At 48.0% G+C, this 27817-nt stretch overlaps 1 protein-coding gene across 5 annotated transcripts in view; it reads right to left on the bottom strand.

Moving 5' to 3' along the window:
• The window catches only part of ATXN7L1 (ataxin 7 like 1), a 240750-nt gene that overhangs the window by 132594 nt on the left and 80339 nt on the right, over positions 1–27817 (bottom strand). For all 5 annotated transcript variants that reach the window (XM_027123871.1, XM_027123870.1, XM_027123867.1 and 2 more), the window contains exon 3: positions 22437–22541. In XM_027123871.1, coding sequence (XP_026979672.1) covers positions 22437–22541 — 105 coding nt within the window. The remainder of the gene's footprint in view (positions 1–22436; positions 22542–27817) is intronic.

Genomic DNA, 27817 nt, shown 5'->3' on the forward strand with positions numbered 1-27817 from the left:
ATCAGGCAAAACTCCCACAGCCCATTCTGGGATCCTTTTAAAAGCTCCCACCGTTTTTCACCAAAGATCCTTTATTAATCACCCTTGTGCTCTTCTGAGCCCGACAAGAGGAGGATGAAAGAGGCTCTCTCTTTGTGGTGGCACTCCTTCAGGAGGTGGAGCCTCACTGCCTTCCCCAAGACTATGGGCTGGACCTAGGGACTTGTTTCTAATGGACAGCATCAAGCAGAAGTGGCTGACAGTGCATCACTCCTGAGAAGACGTCATAAATGGCCTTTGGACTCTCCCTCCTCTTCCTCAGATCGTTGGCTCTGGGGGCAGTGAACCGCTATGCTGTCAGCAGCCCTACGGGGAGGCCTAAGGTACTGAGAGCAAGGAACCGAGGCCTCCTGCCACCAGCCAGGTGAGCGGGCCACCTTGGAAGTGGGTCTTCAGGCGCCGGCCAAGCCTTCGGATGACAGCAGCCCTGGAAGACAGCTTGACTGCAACCTCACGAGAGACCCTGAGCAAGAACCACCCAGCTAAGCTGCTCCCACGTCTTGACAATAAATATTTATTGTTTCAAGTGGCTAAACGTTGGGGTCACTTGTTACGTAGCAGTAGGTTACTAATACACTCTCACTACCTCAGAGGAAGGCCTTGATCCCCTCCCTCCCTTCAATTGCCTTTTCAGGTTCCATCTTGATCTCCTTTCTGTTCAGGGAGTCTGATGTCCCTCTGGTACCCTCTACTGTCTGTCCCCGGCTTCTACTGTGGGTCCCCACAGTCTCGAGGGCTCTTTCCCGACCAGAGGGGGATGTAAGGGAGGAGCTCCCCTGTGGCCTGGGTTTGGAATTCTAGCTCCCTGCCTATGATCCAAAGTGACATCTGGCATTAGGAGAATGACTCTTTGCAGAGAGAAGCCTTCCTCAGGCTATGCAATTCCCTCGTCTGTGAACTCGGTGGGGCTTAATGACTTTACTTAGGCCGACAGGCAGCAGGAAAAGACTTTGCAAAATAACCAAAATAACGTGTTCCCTTATGTATCATATGCGCCTCTCCTGTACCCTTTCTGCTCATCTGCAGCTTCTGCAAAAGGTCATGTCTCGTTTCAACTTTGCAGTTAAGTGCATCTGACACTAAGTGTGGATTCCAGAACTGGATGGAGATGTAATCTGGCTTAAATGTTGCAAGGTGCGCCCCGCTACCCCAGCCCGCTGGCCGTGTCCTGCCGCAGTCATAAAGGAGGAGGAGATCCCATTCTCGCTTCTCTCATAATCGTACAAGAGGCACGATGTAGTTTTTGGTAAAAAAATAATTCAGGCAGCTCTCCCATCTGATCAAACCCTAGCAATTTTATATCTCAGTTCTACGGGGCAAGGTCAGACAGTTATAGATGTCAATATTTTGGAAGGCTTGGAAAAGTGGAGTGGCCCTCAAAGCAGTGGTTCTCAAAGTACAGTCCCTGGGGGAACAGAATCCGCATCACCTGCTGGCTTGGTGGAAATGCAAGTTCTCAGGCCTGACCCCAGACCCACTGAGGCAGAAACTCTGGGGGTGGGACCCAGTCACCTGTATTTAAACGAACCCCTCCCACCACCCCAAAGGAACAATTCTGATGCACGGCTAAAGGCTGAATATCACTGACTTAAAGGATTAAGTATCTAAATCATTCATTCATCCATTCATTCATAAGACGTTGACTGAGTGCCTACTATTTGCCAGACACTCTGGGGCGATGAAGCGGAACTGGAAGGAACTCCTTCCTCAAGGATTTCACGGTCCTCCCTTCCCTTGCTCTGTGACAAAGCGTGAGAAGAGAGGAGAACTCGAAGACACAGATTCAAGGAATGGAAACCACTCTTTACATGTAAAGAGTCTTTTCAATGGACAGGAGGCACACCAAAATTGTTTTTTTTTCCAGGAATGATCATACTCTCAAAATAGTAACTTTTCTAAAGTAAGTAAATGTGTGGGTTTAATATATCATGTACAGCTGGCTCAGCCTTTTTAGCTTAAAAAAAAAAAAAAAGATTATGTGATCCCACCATGAATGAAATGCAGAACTACCTTAAAGATTCACTTAGTTTTGTGCCTGTCTTTTAACGAACAAGCTATTCTGTTGTTTCATCATCTTCCGTGAAGTCACACTTCCTCCCCTCTTTTTCTGTAAGTAAGATGCGTTATTCAGCCTTAGAGCTAAGATGTATCGTGCTTCCTATGACTGGACTCGATATCTCTACATTTGTTAACTCATTTGATCCTCCCCAACCTTATAAAGTAGATGCAGCAAACAGGCTATATAGGTGAAGAACAGAGGCTGGAAGAGGCAGGAACAGGAACCCAGACCCATCTTTTTTTTTTATTTTTGCGGTACGCGGGCCTCTCACTGCTGTGGCCTCTCCCGTTGCGGAGCATAGGCTCCGGACGCGCAGGCTCAGTGGCCATGGCTCACGGGCCCAGCCGCTCTGCGGCATGTGGGATCCTCCCGGACCGGGGCACGAACCTGCGTCCCCTGCATCGGCAGACAGACTCTCAACCACTGCGCCACCAGGGAAGCCCCAGACCCATCTTTTAACCCTACGCGAATTATCCTGTGCTGTAGTCGAAGCCCCACTGGGTCATTTTGCTGCTCATTAATTGGGGGAACATAAAAGGAAACATACCCTCCCCTAGAAGACCGCTAGTATGAACCACTGGCTAAAGCTCAATTGGGGGATTTATTTTTAAACATTAAAGTTCACGCTGCATTCCTCCGTCAGTACCACGGGTCATGAGGAACTGGCCACCAACTCTTCCTGGTCACCAGTACTGGTTGCCTGTGTGAGAATCTGCTCGATGCTCAGCAGATCTCGCTTTGAGAAGATGCTCCACATTTGTTCCTTTCTCAGGCCGCTTCAGTGACGTTCAAGGATTCACTGAAACACTATTGGGGCAGATAACTTTCCTGTGGTTACGCATGAAGTTGAGTTAATCCAGCCAAGCCTGGGCCCTCGGGATGATGGATGCCCAGTTAACCCAGCTGCTGCAGGGGTGGAAGGTATCACTGGTGGCCACAGAAGAAACCAAAGCTGTCTGGCTGGACCAGTAACACACTCAGCCCCTTGACACAAGCAAAAGGCCTGCCCTGGCCAGCCAAGTTTATCCACCACACAGGCCTAGCGTTCATTTACGGGGGCGTCACAGCTCACCCACGAGGCAACAGGAGACCGCTTCTGCCTGTTGCATTCTTGGGAATAACCTGGTGACTTTAGTTTTATGCAGCTGAGAAATTCTGAAGTCCACGTGGGCTGTGTAGAAAACCACACAGGTATCTTTCAAGCCACATACAGAGCACGAAACTTGAGGTGAACCCAAATACATCCTCCTTCACCATCGGCTTTCTGTAATCAAGGCTTTTTAGAACATCAAGTCCAACCCCTAGTTCTAATTCAGGGGTGCTTGTTGGCTTCTGCTGAGGCACTGATTTGATTAGTGGCATTCCACGGAACTACAGACATGAGATGTTGAGCTTACCAGTGTTATGATTTATTTCAGGATTCTGAAATGGGGAACGCACCTATCGAAGGCACGCTGGAGGCTGCGAGATTCTGAGAAAGCATTTCACACATATAAATGGCACACGCGAGGAAACAATTTGCTGATGGTTACAATGCCGAAGCTGGGGACCATCCCATTGTGCTCTCCACCCTCACGGAGTGATGGCTCCACGGGAAACCGCTGGGATTAGATGATCCTGCGTTTGGACACCCATACGCCGCCTCATTTATCTACCTGTGACAGGGACAGTGCTGGAAGAGAGTCAAAGATGACAAATTGTTTCTGGTTTTAAAGGAGCTGTTCAGGCTGGGTGTACTCCCAGGGGGAACCAGGTTTCATGCCAGCAGCCATCACTTCATTCTGTTATGAGGCCACATTTTGGCAAACACCAACCGGCAGATGATTGCTGTCTCCTTTCACCAGCGGATTTAAAGACACTTGCTCTGAAAGCCTGAAATCCAGCCATTCTGAAGATGTGTACAGCACAGAGCAGACCTGCCCACACACTGCTGTGAGGCAGGATGGCAGGCATTAGACAAGAGTTCCAGATGAGAGGGATTTTTTTCCCCACGTTGAGGCAGACAGATAACAGGGGAATGATTCTGTAGGATTCCACAGCAGAGATACCATATCAGCAAATGACTCTGGGAAAGACTGACTTGTGTAAGATAAGGAGATAAAAATTCCTAGGACACTGGCCACTGGAATCTGCTTTTGTGGATACAGACCTCCCTCCACCCCAAGCTTCCAACTTCCCTGAGGGCAGGGAGAAGGCACACTGGAGTTTCAAGTTGGTTTCAAGACCCGAGCATAACCTGAGTCCTCCACCATGCCTCTCCCTACAGCCGCTGGTCCAGCCAAGGCTGGGCATCATTCTGGCTGTGACCCGTCTTCCTTCTTTCCAGCTGATGCTTCCTCTCTGGGAAGTGACCATATAATTCATGGTTGATACACTCAATCCTCTGGAGGTGAACGTTCCTCAGCCCATCCACTTCGTGTTTCTTCTCCGCCATGTGCCGGAATTCGCAAGGCTGGGGAAGTGCTTCGCTACGCTTACATATACGGATGCCAGGTGCCTATTCTAAGCATTGTGCTGGTATCTACTCATTTTATCCTCCTGACAGTCTTTGAGACAGGTACTAATATTATCCTCATTTTGTAGATGGGGAAACTGAGGCACAGAGAGATTGAGGCTTCGGCTGAAGGTCACCTAGCTGGTCAGTGGCAGAGCCACAGTCACGCCCAGACAGCTTGGCTTCAGGTTCTGGCTGGCGCTAACCCCTTGCTGCTACCTTTCCAACACAACCCGCCTTCAAACACAGCAGCTGAAGCCCACGTGGGTCCTGGTTAGGCCAGGCCTTTCTCCTTCCCAGGCCTCTGGATTCAGTGGATGCCCGGAGCTGGAGCACAGAGCCTGCAATGTGAAAAGACACAGGCTCATCTCCAATCCCCCTGACTGGTTTCAAAGTTCAGGCCAGACGTCCAAACGCTTATTCTGTGTTTGTTTGTTTTGAACATTCCACCATGATGCCCCCAGATGCTTCACAGACGGTCTCTCTGTTCTCCTTCCTTAGGCAAGCATCTGGACCCCTCCCCGCACATCTCCCACCTCTGGCAACACTCCTGCTGCCAGGGACTGATGTTCCCTGCCTCACCTCATTATACACTTCAGCTGAAAACTCCTATTATCCACGTGGCAGCGAGGAGTATTTATAGCACAAGTCACATGCCAAGGTGTTCTCAAGTTTATCGTTTGGAATAATAACCTTGGAGCACAGTCACCATGCCCATTCCACAGATGGGTAAGGAGAGGTGGGAGGTCACAGCAAGGTTTCCAAGGAGTCCTAAACTGCCAGGTCTCTTGAGCCACTTCTATACAATCCTCTCTCCAGATTGCTTTCTCTCATCTTCCTGTTTAACAAACTTAGCAAAGGCCTGGGAATGAGAGATGCTGTCAAGATCAAGTCGTACTGTATCTGTGTCTGCACTCCAGTTCCCAGAATACTAACGAGCAACTCTAAGGTCCAGTGGCAGGAACATCAATGCTTAGCTTTCTGCCAAAACCCATTCTCATTAGTAGGCTTACATGCATGAAAGACATATGTGGAGTTTTCACTCTGCACAATTCTCTCATCACCCGTTATAACTAATCAGAATGCTGAGCGGATTTATTCGCGTGCAGAACGCAACCCACCGCCTTCAGCGCCTGCTGAAATGACCGTAACCTTCTTCTGATGGAATCTTCAGGCCAAGAAATAAAAGGTAGATCATAACCTTAAAGGCAGACTGAATAACAGTCCTTCAGAGTCATCACTGTAAGACTGTTTTTCAAATACTTATTAAAGAAAGCTCAGATCCCAGGTGAAAGAGATACGAGAGAGCCAGAGGATGTGTTCGTTGCCCGGAGCCTGGAATTAGAAACTACAAAGGTTGGAAGTTTCATAAAGGTGAATTTGCCTCCGATCGTGGACACACTATTCGGTGGCTGCTGTGCATTTTTTTTCACTGGGGTCTCTGTTCAGGGCAAATGCCCTGGGGTGAGAGTCAGGAGTCCTGAGGACTAGTCCTGGCTGTGCCCCTATCGGTTGTGTGACGTTAGGAAAGTCGCTGAACTTCTTTGAGCTCCCAAATCTGGGGAGCCAGCCCCCAGCAGTCTACCTTACTGAGTTGTTACTCAAATCAAAATGAACACGCTATGAGAGAGTGCTTCGTAAAGACGCTGTAGATATTTCTAAAGATATATGATCACCCTCCAAAGGCGGTAGTGAGAACAGAAGTCTCTCATCTCTGTTTTCAAAGGAATCACCTTCTAGACATACTGCTGAGAAGTGGCATTTGGGAGTGCGACCGCAGAAGACCGTCTACGTCACAGGATTCAAAAGCAGGCAAGAGCTCACTGTTTCACTCGTTCACCATCTCTGCTTACGTTCGCCCTTGAGTCCTTATCTCACCATCCAGTGCAATACTTGGAGGACTTAACGAGCACACAGTGGGTACTCATACATGTGAGACAAACCAAAGAATGCTAGTCTAAAGATTTCAGTCCCTCTGGTGCAGAAAGGTCGTCCATGGGAAAGAAACTGGGGGGATTTCTGGGAGCCTGAGTCTAGGGTAACCAGCCAACTTGGACTTGGATTTCTGGGACAAACTGCTCACTTGACCTGAGCGTCATATTTGAATATCCATTTTGCCTCCTCCCAGCTGGCAGGGAATAAAGTATGTGAACTAAGGGAAGTCTGGTGGAAAGCATGTGCGTCTCTGAGTTCCCAAAGAGTTTATCCCTAGAGATTTATAGCCTGGGCATTTCCCCTCTCCTTTTGCCCCTATTAGTTTCAATTTCCCTAGCTGACACCATCCTTTCACTGTCAGGAATCCAACAGACTCACACCCCTTCTATTTTTCCTGCATCACATTATCACCTCTAAGATAGATCCCTGATCCCTGTTGGTGGCTTCCTGCCACCAGCTAAATCTCCTACCTAACAGCTCAAGGCATTCGGTGCAAAACTGCAGCCTTCAGCAGGGCTCGGACCTGGAGCTGTTGGGCTTGCCCTGTGCAACATTCACCAGCAACACACGTGTGCTGCAGAACTGCCATCTGGATCGAGCACTGACTGGTGCACACAGCAGGGAAATGACATTTTGGGCCACTGAGGAGATGTGATCGGTGGGGATTTCCCCTTTAAAAACTTACAGCAAAAGCCTGCCTGAGACTATTCAGTATTCATAAGTGGAAAGCAGAGATGGCGTTTCTGTTCCGCCAAGAGCAATAGCTATTTATCATAGCAAATGACTGAAATAGTTATATGTACAATGCTTTACTCAGTGCTGTAAATTACGGTACACAGAAGATTAAACTTAAGCCTAACGCTACCCTTGAGCTTCAACAGCTGAGTCCTATAAATGGGTACCTGTTAAGAAGAGAGAACCTTTTTCCTGGTTACTGTTTAAAAGTGTATCTCTATTAAAAGCCTGTCTTAGCCATAAATTACCAGGAAGCCTGCCCCTGGCCCCAGGCAAGCTCTTCCTCGGGGCACTGACTCACAGAGTCACATCTAAATGACACAGTGACAAGCCTGAGAGTCAGAGCATGTGCTGTGCTGACCTCCAGTGGGATGGAGGTAAGAGGGACTTCGCATGGGTCTGAACGAGCACTTACTTCTGGCTCTGGGCCAGGAGAGGGGTGGGAGGGCTCTGCAGGGCCTTAAGGAGATCTTCAAAATTGAAATGATCCCGAACTCCATCAATCTAAAGAAAATGCTTCTTCTGGAATCTGCTGTTCCGTGAAGTATCAAGGAACCTTGACCTGGAGCCGAAGCCCCACTATTTTTTTTTTTTTTTTTTTTGTGGTACGTGGGCCTCTCACCGCTGTGGCCTCTCCCGCTGTGGAGCACAGGCTCCGGACGCGCAGGCTCAGCGGCCATGGCTCACGGGCCCAGCCGCTCCGCGGCATGTGGGATCTTCCCGGACCAGGGCATGAACCCGTGTCCCCCTGCATCGGCAGACAGACTCTCAACCACTGCGCCACCAGGGAAGCCCCGAAGCCCCACTTTTAACTAACTACATTTTATTCTCCAAGCACTTGCTCCTCAAAGTGTGGTCCATGGACCAAAAGCGCCAGCATCACCCGGGAGCATGTTAGAAACACAAACCTGCTGAATTCAAATCTGCATTTTAGCAAGAAACCCCCAGGGGGCTTATATGCACATTAAATTTGGGGCAACAAGGGATAAGTAAGCAGGTGTTAACAGGGAGGAACCCCTTGATTTTCACACTGGAAATCATTACAAGTGACAAACAGGATTTATGGGAACAGGTCCTAAGAGTGGGCTGTATGATTCTGAGCTCTCTTTTGTCCAATCCTACTTCAGAACATTTTCAGGAACTTGAAAGGTTTTTATGAGCTGGGAATGAATGTATTACTCTGAACTAGAGATATGACCCGAAACACCCCAGGGTGTAAAACAGAGTGAATTAGCAAAAAGTTCATGCTTTGTAAATCAATCATAATCCTCTTGGGAATCAGGAGGCTGAGAACGCATGGCAATGTTTTGAGCCAGGATTTCAATTCTTTGTTGTAATTACCAGTTGACTTTAAGTGGGATATGTATGTAAAAATCTATGTTGTTTGAGAAGATAGAGATCCTGAACAACCGTATTCTTTATGAGAAAAAATTATTGTTCAGTATACATGTTAAAAACTTAATGCACTAAATAAATAGATAGATTTAAATAGATAGGTAAAGAAATAAAATAAAATCTATCGTGGCCAAGCTAGCAGAGGGAAAAATGGCAAGATGGTTAAGAAAACTGCTAATTTAAGGGAAGGCAGGAAAGGAGAACAAAAACAAATAAAATGCAAGGTACACAGAATGCAAATTAAAAGACAGAGATAAGTCCAAATATATAAAGTAATCACAATAAATGTAAATGGATAAAACTCACCTATTAAAAGACACTATCAGATTGGACTTTTAAAAAAGCCAGCTATATACTACTTACAAGAGAGACACCTAAAACAAAATGACACAGAAAGGTTGAAAATAAAAGATTGGAAAGAGATAAGGCAAATACACATTGACCAAAAGAAAATTAGGTGGCAATGTTAATCAGATAAAATAGGACCTAAGGCAAAAGCATTAATAGGGACGAAGACTCCACCACTAAAATGACATGAGTCATAAACTTACATGTATCCAATAGCACAGCCTGAAAATTGTACTGCAAAAGGTGTTAGAATTTCAGGAGAGACTGACACACAACCATCATAGTAGACTTAAAACTCCCTTCTCAGAAACTATAGACCAAGCGGACAAAAATGGTGAGGATAAATAGGATTTGAATAACAAAATAAACAATTAATATATGGAACCCTGCACATAAAAGAGAGATTATACAAGTTTTCTAATAACATATGACACATTAAAAAGAAAAAAGCATGATCACAAAGGAGATATTCTAAGTTATAAAACAGGTAACATAACTTTCCCTGGCGATCACAAATGAAACAAGAAATCAAAAATAAAACAAGAGTAAGGCCCCCCGTCACCACCCTTTACATTTGGAAACTAAAACTACGCTCCTTAATTACTAATTGGCAATGATGTGATTTTTTTTTTTCCTATGTGTGGCCTAGTTGCTATGGGACCAGGTTAATTTATATGACATTTGTCATGGGTATCACCAGAAACAGGAAACTCCCCAAGCCATTATAGCTTCATTATTTTGTACTTTGAACTAAATTCTAACCCAAAGGGAAGGTGAAGTACCTGACTCCAGGAAGAAAAGAAGGGGTGTGCGTGGGTTAACTACAACCTAGTCGTACAGCACCAGAAGCTGCGGTTGGCTCATTCCCCAGACTGTGCCCTATTCTATCACACTATACCCATCTCTTGCTGCTAGCCACTACTGGCTGGATGCAGAGACTGTCCTAGCAGTGCTCTAGTCACCTGGGCAAAGGTGCCATTCAACTGATGTGGCATCCTACAATCAGTAGGGTCCTGGAACCGAGCAAATTCTGTAGTTAACAGTTTACATAGGACCCTCTGTCTGCTTGTTCACAGGGCCAAGCACTTCTTAAAAATGATTGTGGAATGCTGCACAGGAGACACACAAGAAAAATATAGGTCCATGTGTCCCTGGGGTAGAAAGCAGGCCCCCTGAGAAATCCCCCCAAATCAATCCCAAACCAACCACTTCCTCTGGACTGTGCTGCCAGTTCAACACAATTCCAGTGCTGGCTGAATAATGAAAGAAATAGTAAAAAGGAAAACACCGAACAACCTAAAAAGAATAGAATGCAGGATGGGGTGATACTGATCAAATCGCACTGATGATAGGCCTGCAAGTTCTGTGGGCCAGCAGGGGCGGGGGAGATGGAGCAGTAAGAAAATAAAAGAGGGGATCAGAGCTCTTCTGCCTGTGCCATGGACACCTGTGGTGGTCAAAACAGCCCTGTGGTTCCCTGGCTCACAAACAAGCCACAGAGTTGGGGCAGCTCTCAGGGGACCACTCCCCCTGACCTGGGCCTCCTCACTGGTCTCTCAATCCTTCTCAAACATCACCAACACTGCCCCCCATCAAAGAGTATCCTAGGCAGAGGTGTGTCGTCAGCACAGAGGCTTCCCGCCAACTACCCCCTCGGGTGAGTGTCACAGTGGTAAGCACATGACACGGGCAGCTGAAAAAGTGGCACAAGAATTTTCAGAGCTGCTGTCCAGGTCCTTCCGCTTTCAATGCTCCGGTGACTTAATTCATACGCACCTGGAGAGAGTGCCGCCATCAGACGATGCCCTAGAGCTGACTGTCATGCAGGTCACTGAGTCAGGGGTCAGTTGGGGCTGGTGTTAATGGGACCTCACTGCTGGGGACTGGGCAGCAGGGCTCCTGATGGGGGCGGCTTGTTTGAGAGGGATATCTACGGGGTGGGGACAGCCACTTAGCGAGACGAGTGGAAAATCGTAGCCACCCCACCAGGGAAGCCATACTCATCTGAGAAAAATGCATCTCTGGAGAAGCCTCAGGAATTTGAAGAAATAATTCCTGGGAGAGAAAAGCAAAGCATCTACGATGCTAATAAACAAGCAAGTAACAGGGTTAGTCAGAAACCAACCCTTAGACAGAAGTCCATAGCTCCAGTTTTGTAAAACAAAGACCAGAGTTGCTTTCTCTGGAAAAAAAAAAAAAGATTATTCATTCCACGTGAAGTAAGATTCATCATAGTGAAATTGTTTACTTATTTTTTCATCATTTACTCCCCTCGATTTACATTTTCCCCTGGATGTATTTATTTCCCACGCGTCTCCTACACAGCAATTCCCCAATGTGCACTCATTTTTCAGTAGTGCCTGGCCCCATGAAAGACCAAAGGAAAGGCCTTGGGCAAGCTCTTCACTACAGGATTTCCTCAATTCCAGTATGCCACCGATGGTAAGAGGCCACATCAACTTAACAGCACCTTTTCCAGAAGAGAAAAAAAAAACCCTGCCATAGTAAATATACACATGATATGGGAAGAAGCACTTGGACTTTAGAAACAATAGGGCTGGGAACCTTCTTTAGAGACTCCCTGCCCCGCCCCCCCCAGCCCCAAGGTGAGCCTCTACATGGTGCCTCATATGTGACACTTTGGGAGGGAACTCTCAGTGACCCCAGGCAAAGCACTCAGAATCAGCTCCCGGAGCGCATACTCCAGATGCTCTTCCAAAACGAAAACTGTGATGGTGGAGTGGCAGTTTGGATGGGAGCTGGGCTCTAGCATTAGGGCGTGAGGTGAAAAGGATGGATAATCAAGCCCACCCTTGAAAACCCTTCCACTCATAAAGTACGGTAGATATGGTTTGGGGAGAGTGGGCTCTCTTCATGGCCAGTTTCTCCTCCAGGATTGGAAAAGAGCTTTGTTTCTCTGCTTGGACACCAGACGAAGGAGTGGGCTTGTATGTGGCACTGCACTATTAATCCAAAAAAGTCCATTATTATTATGATCATCATCATCATCACCATCACCCAGTGCACATGGGTGAACTCTGATAAATTCAGAGCGATGGGACTCCAAATCGAAAGAGGCGCATTTTTGTTTTTTACTGCAAGACCTCTGAGTGCTCTGATGGACTGACAACTGCCGAGAACCTCCAGAGGGTACTCTGGCATGCGGTCTTCCCCAAGCATGTGTGTGCCCCCAGACTCCAGCTCTCAGAGCACAGATGCACTACTATGGGGAGGGAACACTGCTTTGGAAACCCTGTTCTGCGCATTGCTTCGGATGGGGACAAATGCCAAGATGACCTTTTGAATCAGTGCTGGCAACATTCTTCGCTCGCATTTAAATAAAGTGATGGCTGTTCCCCTAATTTTTCTCGGTTGATACAGCTCCGAGGAATGGAAGGGAGCAGCCCATACAGCGAGGACAAGCCAGTGATGAGTCAGAAGCCGGGGGTCATGTTACAGTGTCAGCCTTCCAGAACTCAGCTGTGGTCAGGGATCAAAGGAGCAGCCTCACCAGTGCTCAGGGAGGAAGGACGGTCCCCCTGCATCAACCTCTCCAACTGCACCTGAACACAGACAGTCACTCTCTTTGAAGGAGCAACATCTTCTAAACGAATGTCCTCGCTTACCCATGGAATGTGGCTTACTCACAACTGGGAAGCCAATTTCCTCCCATGCTCATTTTGTCCCTCCTTTCTTCCAAGATTCATTTTTTAAAAAGTGTATTGAGCACCAATAGTAGATCCAGCATTCATTGTGTTAACTCAGGGAACACAATGGTGAGCACGATGACACGGCTCCTTGAAACTCCTAGTCTGGTGGGGGGGCGGTGTCTGTGCGTGCGCATGCGCATGCAACAGGGGTGGATAAGTAAATGAGCATTTGCGATGGCTGTCATATATGCGAATCTTGGTAAAGTGGGGAGTGCCAAAAGCACTTGAATTGGGGTTGGAAGAGTCCTTCTTTCTCCCTGTCTGTGCCCCAAGTCAGGAAATGTGCTCCAGGCTGGGACTCAGGGATGCAAAAGACACAGCCTCAGCGCTTGGGAGCTCAGTACCTAGTGCTCACAGGTGACTGCTGCACAGTGATCGGTACCATAGGACGGGGGGGGGATGCAGGGGGCACAGGGACCAGCTGACAATTTAGTCGGGTGGTAGCTGAGCTCAGCAGAAATGTAGAAAAACACTTAGGGTGTTGCTAGCCTAAAAAGAGGTCTATCAGTGATGTAAAAATGAAGTCATCTGTACTTGGAAAAAAAAATCCAAAGACATTAAAATGGCTATTGTCAAGGTCAACAGCAGCCTTTAGTGGCAACTAGCGACCTCTTCTCTTTTCTCCTCTCACTCAACCGCTTGGCATTTGACTGGCTCTACAAAACACTTTCTTCTCTTGGCTCCCATGTTGTCATCTTCTGCTGCTTTTCCTACCAGGTCACTGGCCATTCCCCTTCTAACTAACCCTAAATGTTGACCTCTCCCTTTTCCACCTCAATCCACCAGCAAATGTTGTCAGCTACATTTCCAAAATAGATCTCAAGTTTATCCTTTGTTATCCACCTTCACAGCTATGCATCAGTCCCTATGAGGTCTCCCAGGCTCCAAGCAGCCAGAGTGACCTTCTAAAAACACAAACCAGATGATGTCTTTCCCTCACACAGGGTCCTCCCGTGTCTTCTCACCACACCTGGAATGAAGCCCGAACTTTGGGCTCTGCCCTACAGGGCTCTACAGTAGTGGTCCCCCCCACCTCTCTGAAGCCCTCAAACACACCTCACCTGGTGTGCTCTACCTACAGCTCAATCACATTATTGTTTATCAATACATTATTTAACCTACCAGAACACAGGCTTCAAGAAACCCACACTCCTTTTTTTTTTTTTTTTTTTTGTGGTACGCGGGCCTTTCATTATTGTGGCCTCTCCCGTTGCGGAGCACAGGCTCCGGAAGCGCAGGCTCAGCGGCCATGGCTCACGGGCCCAGCCGCTCCGCGGCATGTGGGATCCTCCCGGACCGGGGCACGAACCTGTGTCCCCTGCATTGGCAGGCGGACTCTCAACCACTGCGCCACCAGGGAAGCCCTAGGAACTCACACTCTTATTTGTCTCATTCACCACTGTATCTGCAGCATTAGAACAATGCCTAGCATACAGTAGGTGCTCAATAAATATTTTTAAAATAAATTAACGAATCAAAGCTACGTGACTCTGGAGAATGTAATCCAAGAGATTCAGCCTTCAAGAAACAGGCTTGAATGAGATTATAACTGTAAGTTTTTTTTTTTCAATTAAAGATGAATTCAATAATACTAAAGTAAAAAAAATGCTAAAGTTATGAAGATCCTCTTAATCTATCTCTAAATTTGAGCTGAGCCGTTATATATGCTTTTTTTTTTTGGCCATGCCGTGTGGCATGTGGGATCTTAGCTCCCCTGACCAGGGATTGAACCCGCGCCCCCTACAGTGGAAGCACGGAGTCTTAACCCTTAACCACTGAACCACCAGGGAAGTCCTTGGTTTGTTTACTTGTAAAATTTTACCTGGTTTACAGAAACTTGCAAGAAAAGGGAATTCCATTGAATTTAGAGGAAACCATCTACTGTTTGACGGGGGGAGCGTCTCATGGATCTGCTCATTTGCTGGAGATGAACAAGAAGCTAAAGACAGAACTGATGGTGGTACCCACTCCACCTCTTCTGCAAGCTTGCTTCTTTTTACTTTTTGATATTTAAAGGTCTATGCAAATGCTGTGGCTCTCAAAACATGGACTGTAACTGATTTATTCCTCCTTTCTGAATTCCCTCAAAATTGTGCCCAAGTTCTTTACCTAAGCCAACAAGCAGACAAGATCAGTGGCATAGGTTAGAAAGATGAGAAAGAAACAGGGAGCTCAGGTGCCCCCAAGCACTGCATTTAGTCCCCAGCATCCTACAGGGGACCAAAACAACCTTTCTGTATGGAAGTGTAGTTACACTGCTGCAGGGAGTTTGAGATCCAAAACATTGAACCAGTACAGTGGTTAAAGTGATCTAGAGTCAGACATAGATTGGAACCTTGGTTCTGCGACTTACATCAGCCTGATTTTGAAGAAATTTCCTAAATCCTCTGAGTCTCCCTGTCCTTGGCTGTGAGGTGAGAATACTATGACCACAGCACCTTAGGGTGGCCATAGGGTTAAATAACAAAAATCTTAGCATATATAAGTGCTCAATAAGTACATTAGCTTTATTGTTGGCTTTGGTATTTTTGTCTGCCATTAGCAGAGAAAAAAGAAAAGCCAGGGTTTGGGACCAGGTCAGCCTGCTATGTTCTAGACACACCTTTAATTCTAATTAGAGCAGCGCTAAGTTCAAAATACAAACATGTGAAGTGGAGCAAAATGTGGTCCCACTTTATCGTAGATTCTTTCAGTTGTGATGCTTGATTTAAGGCAGAACCATTTGTTAGTCCGTGATTTTTTTCCTTAGGGATCTTCTTATTATAGGGATTTCCTTAGGATCTCTAGTATGACTGCACTTTACCAGGGACAATGGAAAGATGAAATAAGAAGAAAGAACAGCAGACATTGTTTCTGATCGTAAGGAACCCGAAAGATATATCAAGCCAAGAGTTAATTCTGGATCAGGGATCCATTCATCAAATTAAGGTTAAAAAAGAATCCCACTAACAAAATCAAGTTTGCACAGATTCACTCATTCTTGCCAAGTCTTATTAGTTAATACTGTCAGACTTGACAAAGAATATGTTTGATGAGACCAATTTACTTTAATTATTTTATACGTCTCTGGTATAAATAATCTAGTCTCATAAAAGACAACCCACAATAACAACAACAGAAATTTAATCTCAACAAATGAATTCAACTTAATTGACCAAAAACTCCAGCCCTGCTCTGTGGCAATCTACACTTTCAGAAAGGAAGTTCTGGCAGGATAATTAGCCGGTGATGATACCCGGGAAGCCCAGGGGCACTGGCATTGGGAGGGACTGACTTTCTCTAGGGCTCAGAAGCACAAATGGTTTGTTTCCTGCTCAACTAGAGGTCACCCGGAGATAGACAAAATAAAAAGAACAATTGCAGGAAACCTTGGAACCTCGTTAATGAGGCTTCCATGTGTGGCACTGCTGGGCTCTGCTGCTCTGGGTACCCACCCAGCATCGGCATCTGGATGTGGACGGGAGGGCTGGAGGTAACAACCTCCAGCAGCCAGTTGCTGTCACTCATTTATTTTGCAGCCCAGCCCCTCTGCTTCAGCTCACAGTTCATTAAATTCTACTGCATCACCATCAACATGCAAAATAGCTACTTGAAGGGCATTCAAAAATATAATCAGAAAAGGGAATAAAAAGCCCTCTCTGAGAGAGAGGGACAAAAATTAATCCTCTCTTGTCTACTGAGTGACAACTAGGTTCTTTGGTTCTAACATGTATATTATTTAAGTAGCAGTGACATCCAACGATTATCTCTGTCTGATGGATGGGGTGTGGGGCTGTATAGTTCTCTGCTTGGAGGGTAAGCACCAAATGTGGCTGAAAAATTCTGAAGGCTCTGTGTATATGGATAGGTTATTTCTTTTGCCATTTTTTCCCCTTTTTTGATTTTCAGGTGGGGAGGACTGAGACTTTATGGACTTCTGCAACATATCTTGTTTTATGCTTTGAATATGACTGTGATGGGGAACTTATCCTGATGACCCGTGCACACACACTCACTTGAATGTGGAGAAAAACTTAAATACAGAAAAGCACAAAATATGATGGGACAAATGGAGATGTTATATTTTATGGCAGTGGTTTTCAACTGGGGGCAATTTTGTCACCTAGGGGACACTGGCAATTCCTGGAGACAGTTTTCGCTGTCATGACTGGGGGTGGGGGCTGCTACTGACATCCAGTGGATAAAATACAGGGAAGCTGTTCGACATCCTACAACGCACAAGACGCCCCCATAACAGAATTATCCAGCCCCAAATGGTAACAGTGCTGCCGCTGAGAAACTCTTCTTCATGGTAGTTCATTATGTAAATATATTAGGAGATAAGGACAGAAAAAAAATCATACTCCTTTCATTTAGGCAAATCATACAATTCCATAAATGCCCAACCCAGTTACAACACCACAGCTTGGATCTGCCTATTATTCTTCCCTTTACTTATAATATTTCAAATTGATTAAACGTATGCAACTACTAAAAGTAATAAAAATATGTTTCCATTGCAGGTATCTTGCACCTCCTAGTTTTGAGCTTGCATACAGGCTTGTGGACACAGATGGGAACCCCCCTGCCCCCGCTCCCCCCCACACACACATGCACACACCACACACAGAGGATTCTTTTCGGAAGATATGGCAATACCACTCTCTCTGGGTTGAGGTTGGGACCCACAGCATCGACACAAGAGGAGGAGTCACAAATGTCACCCTCACACTCCATGGTAATCATAAGTGAATATTCTCTGGAAGAGATTTCATTATAAATCTCTGTAGCTTATCACTTGGTTAACAATAGCTTAACTTTTTTTTTTTCCTAAAGTAAACTTTGTTCCACCACTGTGCTAAGTACTTCCCACGTGCGAGTTCCTTTAATCATCACAACAATCTTACGAGATAAACTACGATCCCATTTTAAGAATAAGGAGACTGAAGCACAGAGAGGCAAAGTAACCTGCCCAAGGTCACACAGCTAATAAATGGAAGAGCTGGGACTTGAATCTAGGCAGACTGACCCCAGGGAGGCTATTCCCAACCACGAGGCTCCTACATCGTGTCAGTGCGTCAAAGCCACAACTTGGGCTGGACAGCTATGAGAGACAGGGATGCCTGCCGAATGGGATCAGGATGCCCAAGGCAAGGCTTTTTCTGTTTTCCCCTTGTCTATGCCTAAATAACCTCATCAACTAACCTAAGCGACTTTAGAAACAAGCCAATTCCTCAAAATCCTAGATCTCCTGGGTAGAGGTTTAAAAAGTATCCAAAGGGCCCATGTACAGAGGAAACGGACCTAAGGGGCCCACACAGATAGGGTGGCACAGAAAATGGCCTGCAGGGAGCCCCTACCCCTACATCAAGCAGAGGGTCTCCTGAGCAGTGGGCATGCCTACTTTTTACGTCTCGGACACCAGCTTGGGGCACAAAGTCAGGAGCAACAGGAAAGCAGACAGTGCTGGGAGCGGGGCTTCACATGACCCCCATACGGGGAGGCGGCCAAGGCCAGATGGACCTCGGCAGGGACCCCAGAGAGACACTGGGAGCTTCATGGTGTTTCCAAAGGAGCTGACACTGGGGCCGCATGTGAATGTAAACCATACTCATAAAAGGCAGATCCTCAGAACTCCTGGCAATGTAATCATCTTCAGGCCAACAAGTCCTGCCTCAAGAGTGTGGGAAGCCGAAGATGAATCACAGGCCAGAGTCCGCAGGCTGACCTCTGCACACACATCCCCCGAGACAGGGAGAGAAACGAAGGCAGGAAGCACTTGACTGAATTGGTTTTCCCATTTTTCATAAGAAACATTCAACTTAATAAAAAATAGCCGAACTTTATTGACAATAATAGCTACCCTTTCTTTATTTCCTTACTATGTGCCAGGAAACTACTTTATCTCTGTTCTTCATAGCAACTCTGCAAGGCAGGAACTATCGCCTTCATTCTAGAGGAAAAGGAGGCTCAGAAAGGTCATGTAATTAGCCCAAGGTCTCATAGCTAGTAACTTGGGTCTGTTTGACTCCAAAATTCCTGATTTTTCCACAATGGCTTTCACTGTTTCACATTACTTGTCAACCTCCAAAGTCCTCAGAACCAACTGCCTACACACACACACACACACGCACACGCGCGCACACACACACACACACACACACACCCTTTTTTCATTTAACTTAACCAGGTCACTGAAATCTTGAAGGCTGCCATGCATCCATCTCTCTGGATATATGATCCCTAAAATCAGGAGCTGAATCACAGGTGCTAAGAATGGGCAAGTTTCCAAGAGAACACAGGTCCAGTCCCCTGTCATTTAAAACGGTGACAAGTCCAGGGTCTAAGGGCTGGGCAAGGCCCAGCTGGGATCTGGCCCCAGGTGTGCTGGACCCTGGGCTGTGTCCCTCCCACCGCACCTCAGCTCTGCTTCCCGGGGCCACGGCCGCGGATGGATGAACGCATTTCTAGGTGCTGGGAATACAGAGCTGGAAAGGTACATCCCTAGTCCTGAGAGGATCCTAGAAGCTGGCGGATGTGCTGAGACAGTCCACAGATAAGTGAAGTGCGCGGCAGAAGGTGGGAGGCATTGGAGAACAGAGTTCTATGGATATGAAGAGGGATGAACCGCGTCCAGCTGCTGGCCATGGGGAGATGGCACGGGGAGAAGAGGAATGAACGCATGCTCTGGGTGTGCCTGCAGGAAGGCGCCTCTGGCCAGTCATTCCGCACCCACAACTCCTCCGAGGCAGGCAGCTCACCGATCTTATGGACCAGGTGGAGAGACAGGAGGCTACCTGCCTGAGATCACGCAGTTAATGAGGGAGTCATGTGAACTGCTTTGCCTGCCTCCAAAGCCCACGTTCTCTCCACTTTAAAACTTCAGATGCTGTTCTGCGGAGCCCTGGCGGGTTGAGAGGCCAGGAGTAGGCCAGGGACCCCAATTTCAACCTCTCTGGCTCTGCTGTGTATCTATATCCGTATTTGGGTTCTACAGATGAGACTCCGTTTGAGAGAAAGCTCTGCTGCTAAGAAGATCGAGTTTGAAACCCTGTACTATGATGTGTTACCTGGAAGGCAAGTGGGCCAGGCCTTTGAGTTTGGGCCGGGACAAGAAGGGCATGTGACCCACACTGGGAGGCAGTGAGGGACAATGGCTAGGCAAGCAGGCGAGGCACGCACTTCCCTCTCTCTGGAGCGATGCGGCCTGCGTTCAGAATCAGGCTTCACACCTGCTTGGCTTTGCAACCCTGGGCAAGGTGCTCCTAAGCCTTAGCTGCCTCAAGTTCAAAATGGGGGTAACACTGGTACCTACTTCATGGGGGTGTTGAGAGGGTCAGGATTACATGTTCAAAGATAAAGAAAGCATATAGCATGGTGCCCGGCACTTAGCACAGTGCCATTCTCGTTAACTTGCTGATTACAGCGAGGCTAGTCATAGGAGGTGAAAGAGCAAAAAAGGAAATACTATGACACTATAGGAGGAATTTTCAGGGCAACTAAGAAATCCTCACTGTTCCCGGAGTGTTGCTCTCGTTCTGAGCTCTGCCTCGTGTTCTCCTGCCCTTGATAAGTGCGGGCTGCGCACCCGAAAGACGAGGGAGGCTTAGGGGCCTCCGTCTGCTGAGATGTGGCCACACCCCCATCGCTGCTTGTCAGCTGATTCAGCAAGAAGCTCAATGGAGACGGGGCTTCGGGGGATGAGATCGGTGACCCCAAACCCCCAAACTAATTTACCGCCACTGTTCAGGAGGTGGCCACAAACCCCCTGGCTCTCCCCCTAAGCTCAACTTGCTCTGGCACCAAAAGGCCTAGGACAGAGGGAGGCACGTGTCTCAGCCCGGCCGAGCCCCAGAGGCCTCCTTCGCTGGCTAGATGAGGCCTTGCCTTGGGCGGAATTCTGCAGGGCACAGTGGGGTCCCAGGTCCCTTTTAGGTTCTTGCCATCTGGGACCCTGCCAGCGAATTAAGTTCCCAGAGGAGGTTGTGACGGCTTATGGGATTTCTGTCTGTCTTGTTCACTGCTGCGCCCCAGTGCCCAGAACAGCAGCACATCCCATGAATGAATGAATGACGATCCCTTCTGGCATCTTCATGAGACAAACAGAAGCAGGGGCCGCGGAGCTTCCACAGTCACCCCCTGACCCAGCAGTTGGGTGGGATCTTCCTGCCACTGCTCTGCTCTTGACTCCCTCTCCTGTCACCCCAGCTGGTAGCACCACCGCCGGGCCTCTGACAGCCTCCCTGGGAGAGGCTTGACCTTTTCTCTCCTCTGGGGAGAAGGAAGGGTCATAGCTACAGAGCCTCAAGCAAGAAGATCAGCTCGTGCCCAGTGCACGACCTGCTCCTGTGTCATGCTCATTCTGCCAGAAACGAAAACGTTAGAGCTGGAAGCGCCCGCGGAAGTCACCTCTTGTGGAAGAAATGAGGAAACCAAACACTGAGACATGTAGCAAGTAGCCCCAAGTCACAGAGCTGGCTGCCAGGAGGGGCAGGAGACCTGGCCTCTCAACAGAGCTCTTTGTACGGCACTTTCTAGGAGCCTCTATGCCTGTACAGGTCAGAGAGTCTCAGAAGCTTGGATTCTCTATGTATTATAAACACAAAACACACCTAGAGTTTACACACAGACGCAGGTTCTACATATACATGCAGCTATGTAAATGACATATACGTATATACATATTCATAAGTGACATTAGGATATATATAACTATTCTGTAGTCCCAAATACATTTACTAGAGAGCTTAGATAAGCCCATCTCCTTTTATTTCATACCTGTTTATTACAGGATGGTGATAACTGCAGGGCTGGGGTAAAATAAGAAATCCTGAGTGTGAGAAAGGGGAAGCGTGTAATTTGCAAAAGCGTATTTGATATTATAATTGCTTTTTTTTTTTTTTTTAGGCACAAATTTAACAGTAAAGAAGGGCATTTGGATTTTACGTTCAACAAAAAAGGAGGAGAGTTTAAACCAAAAGACTGGGAACTACTGCTCTGGAACTCAGAGCATATGACAACTTTGGAAATTGGCTGGTCCAACACCCTGTGTGAAGACAGGAAACCTCCACTCAGAGAGGTTAAGTCACTTCCTGTCTCAGATCAGTAGCTGTTTATTTGCTATAGGGGAGCAGCCTCGTGGAGGTTATCTGTTGTAAGTCCACACAGCACCTGCACTGAAGGAGACCAGCATTTGCTGCGGAACAGCTGAAGGGAATTTCTCACTTCAAGGATGTAAAGATACAAAGGGAAAGTGAGTTCCCAAACAGGCCTGGCTTTTTTTTTTTTTAAAAAGGATGATTCTTGGAAGAGGAGAAGCTGAACCTGTGGCTTTGCTACATGCATTTCTCGAGGGGCAGCAGCCCAGTGGTCCCACACGGGACCCAACCCTCCTGTGTGTCCATACAGGGAGACTCCGCCGTGCCCTCTCTCAGGGGGACCCAATGTCAGGTTGCGAGGCTGCAGGAGGGACTGCTCCAGCCACCACTGCCCCTCCCCTTCGTCATCTGCAGAGGCCACCACCCATCTACCTAAACAATGAGAGGCTTTCTCTCTGGTGTCCCGGCAGGACTGAGTGTGTGGGCAGAAGGACTGCAGCTTCTAAGACAGGCAGCCTGGGAGCAGAGGTAGAGCCCCAGGAGGAATTCACCCATGGCCTTGGGCTAAGACAGACCCAGGGCCAGACCACAGGGGACGGTTCCTCCCTGATGTCGGACACTGGCCGGTGCAGGAGTCCACTTACCGCAGTGGGACTGGAAGACCTGCGGCTTGACGACCTGGTTACAGGCACTGCACACCACGAGGTAGAAGTCGTCGTGTGCTGGGTAGTGGCCAAACAAGTGCATATCTGTGGGGGAAAGGAAAACAGGTTGTTTTGAAAAAGCAACCAAGTCTCAGAAGGTGGACGGTTTCTTCTTGGCATTTCCTCGAGGACAGTTTTTCAAACAAGACGCGCAGAAAGCAATCATCTTTATGAAAGGGAAAGCAGTTTCTCCTAATGCAGCTCCCTACTCTCAGGGAAGCCCGTGCCTCAGAGAACCCCTCCTTATTTTCCTTGCAAACAGACGGCTACCCCTGTTGGTTTGGTCAGCGAGGTTGGGCTGCCTGGAATCACATGCTATGGGGAGTGACCCTGTTCTGAAAGAGGGCCCTTGGGTTAGCTGGGACCCAACGAGGCTCTAGTCATTTTAGGATGGGGGAGCTCCTCCAAACCCATTTCAGCGTAGGCAGAGCCCTCCCAGGTGAGTGACAGGGCGAGAAAGCCTGGAGAGACAGAGGAGTCATCCTGGTCTCGGCAGCTGCCTGGGCTCCCCATCACCTGTGGGAGACTCCAGGGTAAAAGGAAGTGTCCAGACAAGTGGCTTGTCGGCCGCCATCATTACGCATTCTTTATGTGGCAAAGATTTCCCGAGTGCCTAAGTGTGCCGGGTACCGACCATGCTGGGTTCCAGGGATAACTGGTGAACAAGAACGAATGCCCTGCTCTGCTGCAGCAGAAAAGAGAAGAATTAACCGAATCACACAAGTCATCACTTGGTTGTAACAGTGGTACCTCCTAAGGAGGAGATGTACAGGGTCCCATGAGAGGGTGTGGCAGGTAGACCTAACCTTGTCTGAGGCATTGGAGAGGCTTCCCTGAGGAGGGGTCAGAGAGAGAAAAGGCCAGGGGAGGGAGAGGAAAGTTCCAGGTCTGCCGAGGAAGGAGATTCTGTGTGTCAGCAGAACCTCTTGGCTGGAACAGAACAAGGGGGGAGCCCAGAAGGTGGAAGCCTTGTGGACCAAGGTAGAGATTCTGAACCTGACTTTAAGATCAGTGGGAAGCTACTGAAGGTTTTTAAGCAAAGAAGTGACAGAGTCAGATGGACACTGTTAGAAGATCAGTTATGTGGCCTACGAGACACAATCACATAGGTCCACACAAAAACCTGCCCACGCGAGTTCACTGTAGCGTTATTCATAACAGCCCAAGGGTGGAAGCAACCCAGATAGCCATCAACTGCTGAACAAATAAATGAAATGTGATCTATCCATACAATGGGATATTATTTGGCCATAAAAAGGAGTGAAGTACTGATACCTGCTACAACATGGATGAACCTTGGAAACATATGCTAAGTGAAAGGAGCCAAAGCCCCCGTATTATATGATTCCATTTACATGAACTGTCCAGAACAGGCAAAACTAGAGAGACAGAAAGCAGATTAGTGCTTGCCTTGGGCTGCGGGGGGGCCCTGGAGGGAACTGTCGGACAGCTGCTAAAGGCTACGGGTTTCTTTGGGGGTGATAATAATGTTCTAAGATTGACAGTGGTGACGGCTGCACAACGCTGTGAACAGCATACAAACCACTGAACAGCATGAATTGTGTATGTGAATTATGTCTCAAGAAAGCTGTGTGTGTGCAGGGGGTCAGCTTGGAGGATTCGGTGGTCATACCTCCTCGCCCACCGTGGGGTGGGGGGCACTCTGCCGGCCTCTCCTTAGCTGACTGGCTCCAGGGCCACTGAGAGCAGGGCGGACAGAGGAAATAAAAGACACGTTCTGCATGAAAGTCTTTGCATCACAGAGCTGAGCTTCCTCTCCCCAGCCCCCCCATGCCCTCGTTTTTTAGACTCAACCTGTGTCTTTACTGAAAACCACCAGGCGCACGATGGTTCTCCCAGCTGCAGGGCGAGGCCACAGGGAAGCCAAGTTCCTTCTGATTCAGGCACGGCTCATTTATAAGCCAACACAGGCTTCCAGTGCAGCCCCGATGCTTAGAGGGAAATGGAACCGACCCACTTGTCACGCGGCCGGGAGCCAAGACCCCCACCCCAGAGGAGGCTGGACTGGAAGGGTGAGAAGGGCCCCCATTGCTGGGTCCCCTCCAAGTGCGAGGAACCCGCACACCTGCGGCGGGATGCGGACCAGACCGGGGCACAGGCGCACTGAGCCTCTGCATCATCTGTGGCTCTGATCGCAGCCCATCATTTCCCCTCTAGGACTCGCCTCTGTTTCCACTCTGACTAAGACATTACCGGAGGGGAGCGTTATTAGTCAGTGCCTGGTAGGCGGAGGCCTGTGGAACGAGGAGGCCTGAGAGAGAACCCAGCTGTTACAAAGGCCTGCGGCGTGGGGAGGCCCAGGCCGGGCCCACCCAGCATGTCCGGGGCCCTTGCTTCAGAGCCTCCCAGCGCACAGAGGATACACCCGGTCCCACACTGCTGACACCACTCCTGCTTTACATTTTATTTACAGATTATTTTTATAATATATAGCCTTTTTTTTTAATAACAAAAGTGATCCATGTTCTTTGAGGATACACATGAAAAATACAGAAAAGCCAGAAGAAATAAAAAAAAAAATCACTGGCAAAATCTTTATTAACACTTTGCATCTCATTTAGATTGAGTCACATTTTCTATCCAGGAACATGTGAAACCAGGAACTGGCAAGGGCTAAGACATTTATTTATTCAACAGCATTTCCTGAGCTGCCTTCCAGCCTTTCTGCAATAGATCAGGCTAAAAAGGCATGAAAGAAATGCATTAATTAAAAAAACAAAAAAGCGCATCCACAAAATTTTCATGAGCACCTACTCTGCACCAGAAGCTGTGCGGAGTATGGGAGGCTGAGAGCTGTGGGCGAGGAACGCACCTCTGCACCTTTGTCGTGCGCGCCTGATGACATGCCCAAGGCCTGTCAGGCCTCCAGCTGCCGTCCCATTTCAGGATTCCTCCAGGAACCTGTAGACCCCACCCCCTACACGCACCTCTAGGTCGAGAGTTCAAGGTGAAGGTTAGGCTGGTCAGAGACTGGCCACCCTGGGGGTGTCCTCCTCTAGGCCCTTCACTCCACTGGGACTCTCCTTGGTTTCCTCCAGGGCAGTTTCAACCATGCACACGTCTGCTCAGAGCATGTCTCCTGTGGAAACTGAGAGGACCTGTTGGCCTACTTGATTATTCCTTGGTGATCAGGCCTTAGAATCTCCTCGACAGGCTGCCCAGGCTCTGGGAGAGCCTGGCAGATGCGGAGCGAGATAAGGACACCTGGCTTCTCAGAACCACCATGTCGCGGGGCCAGGCCATCTCGGTCCCTGTGTGTCTGCTTGGGGGTGAGGAAGGAAGGCCGGGGAGAACTGGAAACTACTATGTCTGGCATCATGCTAGGCATCCTATTATTAATTCTCCCTCTCTCTCTCTCTCTCTCTCTCTCAATTTACCACCCAAATAGAGCTGGCAGCTCACAGTTTAAAACAGGGGTGTGTTGACGTGGGCTTGTACCAGCTTTCGAGAGCCAACTGTGCAAGTCTCCCAACTTGTTCAGTGAGATCAAGGTGGTAACTTGAAATCAGCTCTGGTGAGAGTATTTATTTTTTTTATTTTTTTATTTTTTTGGCGGTACGCGGGCCTCTCACTGTTGTGGCCTCTCCCGTTGCAGAGCACAGGCTTCCGGACGCGCAGGATCAGCGGCCATGGCTCACGGGCTCAGCCGCTCTGCGGCATGTGGGATCTTCCCAGACCGGGGCACGAACCTTGTCCCCTGCATCGGCAGGCGGACTCTCAACCACTGCGCCACCAGGGAAGCCCTGGTGAGAGTATTTATACCATGGAAATGGGCACTACAAATCTTCTCTTTTCTTTGGAAAGCCGCGTTGTTAAACATTTACTGGTGCACCACTGAACGAAGATGGGAAGAAAAGGGAAAAGTGAAACCACCTGTAATGACACCACCTCGGGATAACCACTTGGCATGTTAATATATATCCTTCTAGACTTTGTTATCTCATTACATTATCTTAGTTAATCCTCATAACTAACCCACAAAGTTGCTATCATCCCACTTTCCAGGCAAGGAAACAAAGGTAAGAGATCCCAAGGCAGTGATCTTTAAAGTAGGATGAGATTCCTACTCTACAGCCCACACTCCCATCTCAGCAAAAGGCCACGTGTTTCATAAGAGCAAGATCTCATTTCAAAGATGAAGAAACCAGTCTGGAACGCTTCCGTGCATGACTAATGGGCTCTGAGGGAGCCGCTGGCGTTTGCACAGGCCTGGGGTCAGAAGGAGGGATTTAGAGCGCAGTGTCCTTTGCTGTGCAACTTCAGGGCAGGTGCCTAACCTTTCTGAGTGTCAGTTTCCCCTTCCATAAAACGGGGCTCACGGTTCTTGCCTCATGGGGTTGCTGTGAAGGCTCATAAAAGCTGCCTGGCTTTGCATTTTCTTCCTCCAGGGATTCGGAAGAACGTGTGGAAAAAGCTTTAAACAAGGTCTTCTCCCCTATTTTTCAAAACTAACTTGTCCTCATTCCAGTGGGAGAGTTGCTCCAGCCAGCACATTCTTTGACTCTCCTGCGTAACCACTCACAGCCAGCCTCCTGGGGAACCTCAGCGTTCCCTCCAACCTGCAGAATGTCCTGTGTGTGCAAGTACACCATCGCGCACTGTGTGGACAGATGAGGGCTGAGGGCCACTGGGCTGTGGTCAGGCCCCGAGAAAACGTGCATAAAGGTGATGGGACTGTGCCCATCACAGTGTTCATCCATCTCCCAAACAGACAAAGCCACGCCTGTCTGTTTTGCCCCATTTTGCCCCTGCAAATGAATCAACTGTTGATCAGATAGATCAGATAGTACCACCATAGCACTGTCACAGAGGTGACCTTAGTCATCCTCCTTGCCTGATTATGGGAAAGGTGAGAGCAAGCTCCATAGCTCCATTTTGCAGATGGGGAAACAGAGATACTCTTGCTTCTAGGTCAGTATTTTTTGTTTTTGTTCTTTTTAATCCCAACTCACTATACACAAATACATACCTATTTTATCTATCTATCTATCTATCTATGTATCTACCTATCTATCCACTCATCCATCTATCCATCGTCTCTCGTTGGAACATGTACATTACACTCTGATATGTTCTGGTCTACTCATTTCTTTTTATTTTATTCTGTTCTATTTCACTGAAAAAAATGCTCACTGAGATCTTTTTAAAAAAATTTTATTATTATTTATTTTATTTATTTATTTTTGGCCGCATTGGGTCTTTGTTGCCATGTGTGGGCTTTCTCTAGTTGCGGCTACTCTTCGCCGCGGTGCGCGGGCTTCTCATTGCGGTGGCTTCTCTTGTTGCAGAGCACGGGCTCT

Source organism: Aethalodelphis obliquidens, unplaced genomic scaffold, assembly GCF_003676395.1.
Source record: "Aethalodelphis obliquidens isolate GAN/ISIS:26980383/991018 unplaced genomic scaffold, ASM367639v1 scaffold27, whole genome shotgun sequence".
NCBI lineage: Eukaryota > Metazoa > Chordata > Mammalia > Artiodactyla > Delphinidae > Aethalodelphis > Aethalodelphis obliquidens.